The 14,718-nt window shown below is 42.9% G+C and overlaps 1 protein-coding gene across 16 annotated transcripts in view; it reads right to left on the bottom strand.

The window, feature by feature from the left end:
• The window catches only part of OPTN (optineurin), a 53,521-nt gene that overhangs the window by 28,697 nt on the left and 10,106 nt on the right, over positions 1-14,718 (bottom strand). For all 16 annotated transcript variants that reach the window (XM_077944866.1, XM_077944859.1, XM_077944861.1 and 13 more), the window contains 6 exon segments: positions 14,246-14,448; positions 11,911-12,093; positions 9,020-9,093; positions 6,361-6,495; positions 3,111-3,213; positions 911-1,026 (listed from right to left, as the gene is read on the bottom strand). In XM_077944866.1, the coding sequence (XP_077800992.1) occupies positions 911-1,026; positions 3,111-3,213; positions 6,361-6,495; positions 9,020-9,093; positions 11,911-12,093; positions 14,246-14,448 (814 nt within the window).

Here is a 14,718-nt window from a genome sequence, read left to right as displayed (position 1 = left end):
AGTTTCTGACAAAGATTCAATAAGGGAAAAAGGAAGTTCCCCTAAGTCTTCTTAAAGATCGGAAAGAGAATTTCAATATAACACAAATAAATGACAGCTATGCACAAAGCATTAATGCCCAGTGCATTAGACATACCATTTAACACAATGTATATAGAAGACACTAGAACACACAATTTCCAAATGACAAGACAGGCTCAGAGAAGTGAAATAAATACCTTGCCCAACACAAATAAGTTGTAGACCCACATGTCAAATCTAGGTCTGTTTGTCCAAAGTCCTTAGTTGTAGCTGCCACGTTACCATAATACTATAGAGTGTTGGGAATTATAACCTCAAGAAAACGCACACACCTCCGTATTGGGCTAGAAAACATGTTTGCCAATGAATTCAATCGAACAACACCAACGTAGGTTTGCTAAGTTTTGGGTAACTTCTTACATCAAGAGAAACAAGCAAATGCTAAGCTCTCAATCTACATGTTAGCCTGAAATAATTAACTGATTGAAATGATGAATTGAAATTGACCTTTTTCCAAATAAATAAATGTCACTCAAGATCTTTATGCTCTTTTCATCTTTCTTTATGCTTATTCACGTCACTGTCCTCGGCTTAAGTCAAAAACAGGAAAATTTGCTCACAGCTTTGTAGAGATCTCACACAGGCTCCTACATTTAACAAATACCCCTAAGAGGTAGAATTCAAGTTCTCCAGTCCCCATCCCCTCATATTACAAGTATTTCATGTTCACACATTAACTGGAACATTAGTATTTTCTGAATTCATATTTTAATTAGGTGTCTGTTTTTCTTTTATATAACATAGTAAAAAAACCTACGTTTTTATATAGTAGTATACTTTGTAAAAATGTATATTTCAAAGGAGGATAAAATTGCTCTCGCATTCTTACTTTTCTTGAAGTCTCTTCTTCATTAGCTCGGCTTCACTGAGTTTTGTATGAGCCTCTTGAAGCTCCTTAAACAGAGATGTCACCTGAAGGTTCAATGCTTCCACTTCGCTTCCAACCTATCACACGAGAAATCCCAAATATATATAGACAATTATCATCAGAGATTAAACAAACCTCTTTGGGAGAAAACAGTCTGAGCCATTAGCAGCCAATTAAGCCCGGCTGGTGAACTGATTCAACTTTGACAATACCCCAAACATCGTGTAGGAAAAGAATGTTTTGGATACTTGGTACTTAGTTTGCTAAGCTTTGGGTAACTTCTGTTTCCTAACAAAGCATGAACTAATCAATTTGGATGCACTGTGATAATGACTTTACCGCTATTAAAATGAACCCTGGCCAGGCACGGTGGCTCACGCCTGTAATCCCAGCACTTTGGGAGGCCGAGGCGGGTGGATCACAAGGTCAGGAGATTGAGACCATCCCGGCTAATATGGTGAAACCCCGTCTCTACTAAAAATACAAAAAATTAGCCGGGCGTGGTGGCGGGCACCTGTAGTCCCAGCTACTCAGGAGGCTGAGGCAGGAGAATGGTGTGAACCTGGAAGGCGGAGCTTGCAGTGAGCTGAGATCGCGCCACGGCACTCCAGCCTGGGCAACAGAGCGAGACTCCGTTTCCAAAAAAACCCCCTATTCCAGGTTCAGAGATCACAGACAACAGAGGTGTCAAAGCACAGTCCTATGTATCCAGCTAACAACTTGCCCCCATACTCCCTTCCCAGTGTATGTTTCTAGTTTACTCAACTATTTTTGTTGTGTGGCTTTTTTCCTGGAAGCTCTATAATTTTTGTAAATGAGTTTCTGATGCCTTGAAAGACCATACTTCCCTGCTACTGGCTGCTGAATTAGTTTTAGTCAAACAGAGAACTATTATTCACTGGTGGTCTCTTCATCTGTTTTCTAAATGTTCTCTCTCCTTTCAACAGTAAGGTCTCAATCTCCTGGCATATGGTAGGCATTCAACGTACATATTTGTTGAATAAATTAATTACCTAAAGTGAGTATTTTATGTAAATGCCTTTCACGTGCGCCACTATGGCCATCAACCTTCACGGCTTCATTAACTTCCCTAAGCTGAAGACTCTGCAGACTCAAAGGCACCTCTCAATTACCAGACAATACTGAATAAGACAATACTGAACAAGACAACACTGAACCTTTCTCTTTCGAACTACTTTATTCAAACCAGTAAAGGGATAGAACCCAAATCTTTCAATTCTCCCTCACATTTCTGAGTCATATCCTCAAATTATCTCATTACAAAGTGGACAAAATTCCTTTTTCTTTTTTTTTTTTTTTTTTTTGAGACAGAGTCTCACTGTGTCTCCCAGGCTGGAGTGCAGTGGCGTGATCTCGGCTCACTGCAAGCTCCGCCTCCCGGGTTCACGCCATTCTCCCGCCTCAGCCTCCCAAGTAGCTGAGACTACAGGCGCCCGCCACCACACCCGGCTAGTTTTTTGTATTTTTAGTAGAGACGGGGTTTCACCATGTTAGCCAGGATAGTCTCGATCTCCTGACCTCGTGATCCACCTGCCTCGGCCTCCCAAAGTGCTGGGATTACAGGCTTGAGCCACCGCGCCCGGCCTCCTTTTTCATACAGTAGGCTTCTTCATTGAAGGACTGAGGAGAAGAAATCAGTCAAGAAGAGACATAGGAAATGGTTTTGTAGAATACTGATAGAAATACATCTCGCAGTCAGGCGCGGTGGCTCACGTCTGTAATCCCAGCACTCTGGGAGGCTGAGGTGGGAGGATCACGAGGTCAAGAGATCGAGACCGTCCTGGCCAACATGGTGAAACCCTGTCTCTATTAAAAATACAAAAATTAGCCGGGCATGGTGGCAGGTGCCTGTAATCCCAGCTAGTTGGGAGGATGAGGCAGGAGAACTGCTTGAACCACTGCACTCCAGCCTGGCGACAGAGTGAGACTCTGTCTCAAAAAAAAAAAAAAAGAAATACATCTTGCTACAATTGACACAGACCAGGACAAGGGAATACAAAAGGAATAAACAGATAATATTCAACATCAACATGATTTCTACATTTCTAAAGCAAATAACACATCACGAGATTCGAATTCAGTGGCTGGACTACTCTCGTGTGTGTGGGTGTGACAGTGGCCGTGGAATCTTAGGACTCACAGTCTCTGGGCCTTTCTCTTCCTCGTTCTCTTTCTCTGTGCTCCCCTCTGTCTGGGTTTCAATCTCAGAGCGATTACTTGCTTTCTTTTCAAAATCTGAAACTCTGGAAAATCACAGAAGGTAGAAAAGTTACTTTCTCCTTGGCTTTAAGAGAAATAGCAATTACAGAAGCACTAAAAAGAACATTGTTTACAGCTGGGATAAAGGATCAGGGGTTTTCAAAATCTCTACACATTCACTATATTAGCATTAGTTTTATTTTTCATCCTAAAATTGGCTAGAATTGATTCACAGATGAATACACACAGAGGTAAAAGGCAATTGTAACTCATCTTGAACACCATCTGTTTTCATGGAACTGTACTATACAGCAATGTTTTTGAAATTGTTTTTGTGTGTGTTTACACACGTGGATGCATGTGTTTTCCATGAACATGGCATCTCATTTATAAGAATTCAGTAGAGAAGGAAAGACTTTTCCTTTTAGGACATAGCTAAGTTTAAAAGTCACCGAATAAACAACAACAAAAAAAGTAACACCATTCTTAACACCAAATCATAACCACAGGAAGCCATCCCAATCCAAATGAAACAAGAGAGACTGTGGTTAAAGATAATGGGTTGAATGTATGCATATAATTTTTTTCCCAGCCCAAACTCTACTAAAAGGACTTTCAAAAAGCCATGTGCCTACAGGACCAAAGAAAAAGTGAGAGGAAATAATAGTAGGAAAATATGGAATGGAAAGTAGGAATAGGTCTGAGTGGGGCCTTACCAGCCCAAGAAGGCCAACCTTTGAGCCAACAGTAGGGAAAGCCAAGAAGCAACCAGATTCACAATGTGGGAACTCCAGGACACTCAAGCATGAGTGACACCAGGAACCTCTGAAAGTGAGGACAAAGGTGGGGCCTTAGCTTTCCCCCTAAGATTAGGAACAAGACAAGGATGCCTGCTCTCTACATTTCTATTTAACACTTTTTGTTTGTTTGTTTTGACAGGATAATCAGGTAAGAAAAAGAAGTAAAAGGCATTCATACTGGAAAAGAAGAAACAAGTCTATCTCTGCAGATGACACAATCCTGAAGATGGCAATTCTCCCCAAATGATTTGGGGATACAATGCAATCCCTAGTAAAACCCCAGCTGGCTTTTTTCACAAATTAACAAGCTGATCCTAAAATTCTTATGGAACAGCAAAGAACCTAGAAGAGCCAACAGTCTTTAAAAAGAAAAACAAAGTTGGAAGGCACACACTTCCTCATATGGTTAGGCTGTGTGTCCCCACCCAGATCTCATCTTGAATTGTAATCCCCATAATCCCCATGTGTCAAGGGAGAGACCAGGAGGAGGTAACTGAATCATAGGGGCAGGGTCCCCCATGCTGTTCTTGTGATAGTGAGTGAGTTCTCACAAGATCTGATGGTTTTATAAATGTGTGGTAGGGCCTCCTGTGTTCCTTCTCCTTCCTGCCGCCTTGTGAAGCAGGTGCCTTGCTTCCCCTTCGCCTTCTGCCAGGATTGTAAGTTTCCGAAGGCCTCCCTAGCCATGCTGAACTGTGAGTCAGTTAAACCTCTTTCTTTTATAAATTACCCAGTCTCAGGCGGTTCTTTATAGCAGTATGAAAACGGGCTAATACACTTCCTGATTTCAAAACTTACTACAAAGCTATGGTACTCAAGACATTGTGGTGCTGGCATAAGGACAGACATATAGATCAATGAAACGGAACTGAGAGTCTAATGAAGTTGGACTCCTATATCACAACATACATGGAAACAAACTCAAAATGGACCACAGGCTTAAATGTCAGAGATAAAACTACAAAATTCTTTTTTTTTTTTTTTTGAGACGGAGTCTAGCTCTGTCTCCCAGGCTGAAGTGCAGTGGCGCGATCTCCGCCCACTGCAAGTTCCGCCTCCCGGGTTCACGCCATTCTCCTGCCTCAGCCTCCCGAGTACCTGGGACTACAGGCGCCCGCCACCTCGCCCGGCTAGTTTTTTGTATTTTTTAATTAGAGACGGGGTTTCACCGTGTTAGACAGGATGGCCTTGATCTCCTGACCTTGTGATCCGCCCGCTCGGCCTCCCAGAGTGCTGGGATTACAGGCGTGAGCCACCGCGCCTGGCCAAAACTACAAAATTCTTAAGAGAAAATATAGGAGTAAATCTTTGTGACCTTGGGTTAGGCAACAGTTTCTCAGATGGGACATCAAAAGCACAGGTGACAAAAGAAAAAGGAGATAAATTGTATTACATCAAAATAAAAACAAGTGTGCTGCAAATGATAACATCAAGTGAAAAGATGATCCATGGAATGGGAGAAAATAGTTGCAGATCGTATATTTAATAAGGGACTTGTATCCAGCATGTAAAATGAACTCTTATAATTCCATATTAAAAGACAAATAACTGAATTTTTTAAAATGGGCAAAGGCTCTGAATAGACTTTTCTCCAAAGCAAACAGTCAACATGAAAAGATGCTCAACATCACTGTCACTAGGGAAATACAAATCAGAACCATGAGATGCCAATTCACGTCCACTAGGATGGCTGAAGTCAACGTGAAAGACAGTGAGAAACAAGCGTTGGTACGGACGTGGAGAAAGTGAATGCTCATACACTGCTGGTGGGAATGCGAAATGGCACAGCTGCTTTGGAAAATGATTTGCTGGTTCCTTAGAATATGAAATAGAGGTATCATATGACCCAGCAATTCCACCCCTAACGATATACCCCAGAGAATTAAAAACACATGTCCAAGCAAAAACCTGTACACAATGTTCATAGCAGCATTATTCATAATAGGTAAAAAGTAGGAACAACCCTAATGTTTATCAACTGATCAATGAATGAACAAAATGTTGTATATATGGACAATGGAAGGTTATTCAGCGAAAAGGAAGTACTGATACATGCTACATTGTAGATGAACCTCAAAAACATTATGTTAAGTGAAAGACGCCAGTCACAACAGACCACAGACTGTATAATTCCATTTATATGAAATGTCCAGAATGGCCAAGTCTATAGAGACAGAAAGCACACTGCTTGGAGGAGCAAACAGTGAGTGCCGTTTGGGGGAGAAAATGTTCTAAAATTATATTGTAGTAACAGTGGTTGCACAATCCTGGGAATATTCTAAAAAACACTGAAATGTATACTTTAAATGGGTGAACTGTATGGTATCTTAATTATACTTCAGTAAAGCCGTTTTAAAAAAAACACATATTTCAAGTTAACCGATTTCATACCTTTCTTTGGCCTCCTTGAGTGCAATTTCAAGTCTCTCCACCTTCTGATTCCCTTCTCTTAGGCACAGCAGGAGCTGGCTCACAGTTAACTCCTCATGTTCCAAGTAATTCTTGGCCCCCTCTGCAGATCTGCTCCTATATTTAGACAATGCCATGGTCAGTATAAAGGTTAAAAGGTTTTCATCAGAAAAATACCAAAGCCTAAGAAGAGAGTAACCCAATATAACTGGGACCAGCTTAAAGGAACTGCTTTCCAGAACATTCTCCAACTAATTCTCAACTAGTGAACAAGCACAGCTGGTCCTGGGACCCCCAGTGCCAAGCTCCTCCATGCTTCCTAGGGAAGGTGTGGAGACTCAGTGAGGCTTCGGAGAGGCCAGCCTTACACTGCACACACCCACTTCCTCCAAACAGTCACTGTGTACCTGACACCAGACCACAAAACCCACGGAACAGTTCAGCAGAAGCAGCCGTGGCTGAAGGTGGCAAGCCTTCCAGAGATCTGGTCTCAAAGGGGACTGCAGTCAGACAAAAGATAAAGGCACATTGTACAGACCACTGGCCTTTCTCCAAGTTAACAGAGACCATCACAGCTCAAGTCAAGGGGAGAAAACCTTTTTCACTTGTGGTTTCAAATGAGAGCAGAGAAATGGAGGCGCTACGATATGTCAAGTATTTTTCTCAATTTCAGTATCTGACTAAATCAAGAGACATATCAGTGACAAACAAAATCATGATCACTGTTACAAAACATGAGGGATGACTATGATGATGCTAACGGCAGCTACTCTGAGTCACCAACTCGGGTTCACATAGCTAATAAACAGCCAGAATTAAATCCCAGTTTCCAGGACTCTGAAGCTCCAACTCCAAACCTGGAAATCAATCTCAGAGTAATTACGATACTCACAAATGGTAAAGAGCTGTTATTTTTAAAATAGCCATGTGGCTTAAAGAGGAAGTGGTCTTTGCATCTGGATATGAATGATGAGGAAGTGGCTTTGAAATTTCAACCAGGACTTTTTTATTTGCCACTACTTCCAGGAACGTCTTTGAATATTAAAAAAGCAATTTGGGGGAAACGTGAAGAATTTTTAACCAAAAAAGGGAATTACTTTCGTTTATGCCAATTACTCTGATGAAAGAATATTATCTAATACTTACTTTCTTCCTCATACAAGGGCTTAGAAACATAATAGAAGACAATTTTTTTCACATTTTGGAAGTCATTCTACATGCACATTCATCAAGTTACATAAAGAAGGTTTTAAAAATCTATCAGATGGCCAGGCGCAGTGGCTCACGCCTATAAATGCAGTACTTTGGGAGGTTGAGACAGGCGGATCACTTGAGGTCAGGAGTTCAAGACCTGCCTGGTCAACACGGTGAAACCCTGTCTCTATTAAAAACACAAAAAGTTAGCTGGGCGTGGTAGCAGGCACCTGGAGTCCCAGCTACTCGGAAGGCTGAGGCAGAAGAATCGCTTGTACCTGGGAGGCGGACGTTGCAGTGAGTTAAGATTGCACCACTGCACTCCAGCCTAGGTGGCAGAGTGAAACTCCATCTCAAAAAACAAAACAAAACAAAACAAACAAAAAAAAACTATGAGATAAGAGATCCTCGGCCGGGCGCGGTGGCTCAAGCCTGTAATCCCAGCACTTTGGGAGGCCGAGACGGGCGGATCACAAGGTCAGGAGATCGAGACCATCCTGGCTAACACGGTGAAACCCCGTCTCTACTAAAAAATACAAAAACTAGCCGGGCGAGGTGGCGGGCGCCTGTAGTCTCAGCTACTCGGGAGGCTGAGGCAGGAGAATGGCGTGAACCCGGGAGGCGGAGCTTGCAGTGAGCTGAGATCCGGCCACTGCACTCCAGTCTGGGCGACAAAGCGAGACTCTGTCTCAACTAAAAAAAAAAAAAAAAAAGAGATCCTCAGAGATCTTTTCAGACAATCGTCTCTTGAATAGATGATCACAGGGGTAAGCGGCTTGCAGATGGCAAGCTAGCAGTCTCCTTGGTGAGCACTGCTTGTAAGAGTCAAGAGGTTCAGGCACTCAGTTCTAGGTCTGCCTCCCTCCCCAAGGCCCTGCCACTATTTAAGACATCTGTTTCCTCACATCTACATGGGACAGGTACACTTGAGACTCCACAGATAAGAAATCTGGGTCCTTTCAGGCGACATCCACGTTGACTGAGAGTGCTATCGGTCATTGTTACAAAAGATGTTCCAGTATTGGTCATGCCAGCTTATAACTGGGGAGTAGCAGGGAAAAGAAAATGAAAATATTTCACTTATGGAAGCTGGGCAGGCTGGTCTGGGTCAAACAGCACTGGGGAACCAATGAGCAAACATGTCTCATTGGTTTGACTGAGAACCAGTTTGCTTTCACTTTTCGTCTGCTGGTGAGACACCACTAGAACAGAACAGTCAGTGTGGGCCAAATGGGAATCAAACAGTTTTTAATCTCTGCCAGCTTGAGCTGCAACATTAAATAGCATTCAAACCAAATATTCTTGAAAGGTCCTGATATAAATCATAAAGAAGTTACTTCCTCAAGTCACTACATTTGACCTCCAGTGACAAGCACCCAGTGATAAGCTCCCAGTGACAAGCCTGCCCAGCCGGTCTGCCTGGCAGCCCGAGTCTTCCTTCACATACGTGCCAATGGAGACTGTTCTTGTGGGCCCAGGACTATGCTTGATTTCTTTTACTGACCCTTCTGCTTCTCCTTCCTGTAAAAACAGAAACACAAGGGATTTAACACAATACGTCTGGGAGACAAATTGTTTGTCAAAAGAAAAAAAAAGACAAAAGATGAATTTTTGTGACATGCAACCCAAGGACCCCTCCAGACATTCAGATTAAACCGGGTGGCTCCAATGGAATGGAAACGTACCCTCCCCTCACCCGGCGCACCCTGTTGGGATTATAAATATCCCGGCTACGGCGTGAAGGTCAGTTTCCTCTCGCCATACACATTCTACCAGACTCCGTAAACATGAAAGCTTATCTGCTCCTCCCTTTCCTTGGCAGTTCCCTCTTTCTCAAGGTTAAGGTCATGCAGAGCTGGTGACAGCTCCACATATCCTTCTCAGACGGTCCTTTAAAACGCAAAATGCTAGAACTCACTGAGGTAAAGTTAAAAAAGAGGCAGTTTCTGTGAATGAGATTCACAAAGCGCCATCTTGGCCAAGTTGGTTCCCGTTAGAAATTTGTATGCACCGCAGGTCACTTAGGGAACAAGAAGTCCAAGACCCACAGGATTTGAAAGACATTTATATTCCATTAAGTTCCCAGGGAAAATCTTCAAAAATGCACAAAGATGGTTCCCTATATATATGCATATAAATATATATATTTAGATACATATTTAGATATAGAAATATAGATTATATATTATATAAATATATGTTAAATATGTAATTATATAATTATGTATTAATTATATAATTAATATATATTATATTACATATAATCCATTCATTATATAATATAAATATAGATACATCTATTATAAAAAATACAGACACATATATTTTTTTCTCTGCTTGGGCCCATGGGAGTTCTGGATATTTTTGGTATTTCTTCCTAAATCTTGGGCAGTGCTTTACAGTTCACAGAAGAAAAGCAAGCACAACATGTTTACACTAAAAATAACTTGTCACTCATCTGACAGGGAGAATGAGATGCTAACGATTCACCCTGAAGGAAAAAGCTTCATTTGGAAACTTCTCATATGCTGTTGGGTTTCCTGCAGTTTATCGGTTATTGACAGAAGCGTAAGGTTCTTTGGTTAAACTTCCGTCTCGGTAATCTTCGATCACTTGCAGAAAGGGTACCCTGACAAAATACGCTTTTCAATTGACATTTTAATTCTCTTGATTTTGGCCACTAAAATGTATGAGGGGGCATGGATGGCAAGGTTATTCAGAGCTGTTTCCTAACTCTAGTGCAGCAAATAAATCAGAAAACAAAGATAGTCACACACCCATATGTCAGATATAACCAGTAGGTGAGTTTTTTTGCAAGTTGCCCCCCACTCCTCCTGACTTATATACAATGTACATTTTTCTCTTCCAGGGACACAATTTTTTCCTTTTCTTTTTTTTTTAAATTTAAAGACAGAGTCTTGCTCTGTCACCCAGCCTGGAGTGCAGCAGCACAATCATGGCACACTGCAGCCTCTCAAACTCCCGGGTTCAAGTGATCCTCCTGCCTCAGCCTCCTGAGTAGCTGGGAGTACAGGCGCATGCCAATGTGCCTAGCTAACATTTAGTAGTTTTTTTTGTACACACAGGGTTTCGCCAGGTTGCCCAGGCTGGTCTTGAACTCCTGGGCTCAAGTGATCCTGCCTCCTCAGCCTCCCAAAGTGCTGGGATTACAGGCGTGAGCCACTACATCCGGCCAGCCCCTTTTCCTGTATCAGATATGTACTCTGACTCAGTGAAAGTGAGTACTACACTGTATTGCAGATGATTTGATCCTTGTTTATCTTTCTCCCTATCTAATCTTTGTTAACACAGTGAAGGAGAGGCCCCCACCTGGTGCATCGACCTGCTCTGCTCTTCAATAGGGCTGTCCCTGCAGCCAGGCACAGTTGTAACAGATGCTTCTCAAGAGCTTAGGGCCTCCTCACTTAGCCCACTTCATTTTGGGTTGCGGAGACATTTGATTTTGATAGCAATGGCTTCAAACTCAGTTCTCAGAGGCTCCTGAGTAGCTGTTGTGGAAAGGGAAGGAAAAGCCAGGACACTCCCTCAACCTACAACCAGAGCAGTTCTGCTCTTTCTTTTCTCCTTTTCTTCTTTTTAATACACCAGCGTTCCTTGTACCACTTCGTTTGAAAAGAGGGTTCCGTTGGCCAGGCGCGGTGGCTCACGCCTGTCATCCCAGCACTTTGGGAGGCCGAGGCGGGTGGATCACTTGAGGCCGGGAGTTTGAGACCAGTCTGGCCAACATGGCAAAACCCTGTCTTTTTTATTAAAAATACAAAAAATTAGCCAGGTGTGCTGGCATGTGCCTGTAGTCTCAGCTACTTGGGAGGGTGAAACACCAGAATCTTTTGAACCCCAGAGGCAGAGGCTGCAGTGAACTGAGATCACATCACTGCACTCCAGCCTGGGGGACAGAGTGAAACTCCATCTCAAAACAAAAAAGAGGGTTCTGTTGTTAAAAACATGTTTGCAGCTCCCTTAAGTGAACTGCGGAATACAGCTTTGAAATCTAGTTTGAAAAATGACAGAAAGTTCATGCTTGTGTGGGTTTTTTCCTTTTCAGGTCAGTCACAAAAATGTTCAATTTGCCAGGACATGATGAAAAGAAAAGACTACATCTTTCATCATAAAAGGTAATTAATATTTTTCCATTTTAGCTATCGCAACCCTTATATGCATTATGCTATACTTAAAAAATGAGAGCCAATTTATCTTTGCTACACTGGAATTTCCTCAATCCTTGGCTTGTGTTGACAAGAAAAAGTGGTATTTGTTTCATCTTTCCAGGTGAGGCTTTATAGTTTGCTCAAAACAAAAATAAAACCAAAAACTTACAGCCATCCTAATTTCAACAAAGGAGTCTTCCGAGGAGCCGCTGGAGTTCAGTTTGAGCTGCAGTTCAGACACAATGCCCAACAGGTCTGCCTTCTCTGCTTGTAGCCTCGTCACCTGGGTCCTGAGCTGGTCCTTTTCCTGCTCTGCTTCTGCCCTGGGAAGCCTGGAGTCATCAGTGGGGTCCTGGAGATGACAAGGAGTAAAGTGAATGAACAGATCAAACTAAGGACCAGCACCATGGGCTCATGCCTGTAATCCCAGAGTTTTGGGAGGCTGAGGCTGAAGTTTTGGGAGGATCCCTTGAGGCCAGGAGTTTGAGACCAGCCTGGGCAACATAGCAAGACCTCCATCTTTACAAAAAATTTAATAATTAGCCAGGTGTGGTGGCGCACACCTGTAGTCCCCATTACTTGGGAGGCTGAGGCAGGGAGACTGCCTGAGCCCAGGAGTTCAAGACTGCCAAGACCCTGTCTCAAAAAAAAAAAAAAAAAAAAAAAAAGCCAGGCGGGGCACGGTGGCTCATGCCTGTAATCCCAGCACTTTGGGAGGCCAAGGCAGGCAGATCATGAAGGTCAGGAGATCAAGACTATCCTGGCTAACACGGTGAAACCCCATCTCTACTAAAAACACAAAAATATTAGCTGGGCGAGGTGGCGGGCGCCTGTAGTCCCAGCTACTCAGGCAGCTGAGGGAGGAGAATGGCATGAACTCGGGAGGCAGAGCTTGCAGTGAGCTGAGATTACCCCACTGCACTCCAGCCTGGGCGACAGAGCAAGATTCCACCTCAAAAAAAAAAAAAAAGCCAAAAAACAAATACAAATCAAACTAAGGACCTGGCCATGCGACTCAATTGCCCCCACACCTACTGACAAGGAAGTTTCTCAACACCTTTATGCCCTGTGCTTTAATGTAGAAAATTCCAGCTTTTACCTGACAATTTTTTTTTTTCCCCAGAGTCTCGCTCTGTTGCCCAGGTTGGAATACAATGGCGCGATCTCAGCTCACTGCATCCTCCGCCTCTCAGGTTCAAGCTATTCTCCTACCTCAGCCTCCTAAATAGCTGGGACTACAGGCACGCACCACCACGCCCGGCTAATTTTTGTATTTTTAGTAGAGACGGGGTTTCACCATGTTGGCCAGGCTGGTCTCGAATTCCTGAGCTCAGGTGATCCACCCACCTTAGCCTCCCAAAGTGCTGGGATTACAAGTGTGAGCCACTGCACCTAGCCGACACTTTATTTTGATATAACATTTAAAGTGGAAATTTTTACATTATTTTATTGTATTCAAATAATCAAAATTTAAAGTGACTTTATGACAAGAAAGAAAGCCTTCCTTGCCATGCTGGAATAATCTGATACTACAGAAATAATCAACCACAGTTTGGCAATAGTGGACTCATAAACTGTTGTCTAAAATTCCAGAAAGGAAGGAAAAAGAGCTCTCACCACCCAACCTCCTGCCCTTTTCCTCCCATCAATACCCACACACGCCCCTTCTCCCCACACCTGGCATGGACAGCAGAGGCCTCCTTAACAAACCACGCCCCGTGGGGACTTCAAACGTGTTCTGGGTTGTGTCATTACTAACGCCTTTGACATCCACTCCCAGGTATGAGCACGTTTTTCCAGGTCCTTTGGGTCCAGAAAAATGTGTCTCTTTCTCTTTTCATCTGTGGCAACGCGATAGCCTCTTACCACAACAGGACATTTTCCAAAACATTTTTAAAAAGGAAAATGTAAAGTGGATAATCTCCATTTTAGACTGACAGACAAGGTCAACAAGTAAAAATTCTGAGTAATGAATTTTTTAAACACATTTTTTTTTGTCTTTTTTTTTTTTTTTTTTTTTTTTTTTACCTTTTTGTGGAGAACAGGGTCTCGCTATATTACCCAGGCAGGTCTCGAACTCCTGGGCTCAAGCTATCCTCCCGCCTCTGCCTCCCTGAGAGCTGGGATTACAGGCGTGAGCCACCGCGCCCGGCTAAACACATTTTTAATATCAAAGACAGAAACTAAAAACAATGGATGGTTCTAGGTAGAGGCCCATCTGAACCATCTACAATGAATACAATACGATGATTTATAACCTTCCTGTTCTTTTGCCTACAGTCAATATGGTCAAAGCTTTACAACTTTCTTTCCCCTAAAAGAGATTATCCATGACCCTTAATAAGGCAACCAATCTTTTGAGCAAAAGCACTTCTTCCAAGACCAGGCAAAACACCAATCCAGACTGAACCATGACAGGTTTTGATCTAGGGGTCTAGACACATAAGATTCTACTGCAAATGTTATGGGGAAAAAAAAAAATCACAATGGATCAGTCTGCTCACCTCAGATGACCTTTCTGATTTCCCTTTCAGTTTTCCAAGCTCTTCCTTCAATTTCTCATTCTCGTGACTCAAGGCCATGAGACGCTCTTTGGCTTCTTTGCTCTGTGTCTCAAAAAACTGGCGTTCTTCCTTCTGTTTCTCTGTCCAGGCTGAAAGCTCCTCAAACCGCCCTTTCATGGCTTGGTTATTTAGCTTCATGGCTTCTGCAGGAGGTTCAGAATGATGGGGTCACACATTAGGAAAGTGGACTTGATTTGATGAACCAAATCTCCCTCTAGTCCGCTTGACCACATGGCTCTGAATCGGAAGATGCCATGCTTAGCCTCGGCCCAAGGGTCAGCAGCAAAATGATGAAGTGGTTTTTGCTTACAGAAAAGACTAGTGGGATGAACATCATTTCTAGTCCTTAAAAGTCCCAAGAGGATAAAGTTGATTTGGGTACTGCCACTACAGCACAAGTATCTAAATATCTA

Source organism: Macaca mulatta, chromosome 9 (assembly GCF_049350105.2).
Source record: "Macaca mulatta isolate MMU2019108-1 chromosome 9, T2T-MMU8v2.0, whole genome shotgun sequence".
NCBI lineage: Eukaryota > Metazoa > Chordata > Mammalia > Primates > Cercopithecidae > Macaca > Macaca mulatta.
The sequence above is the reverse complement of the archived record's forward strand: the minus strand, read 5'-3'. Positions and strand labels throughout refer to the sequence as shown.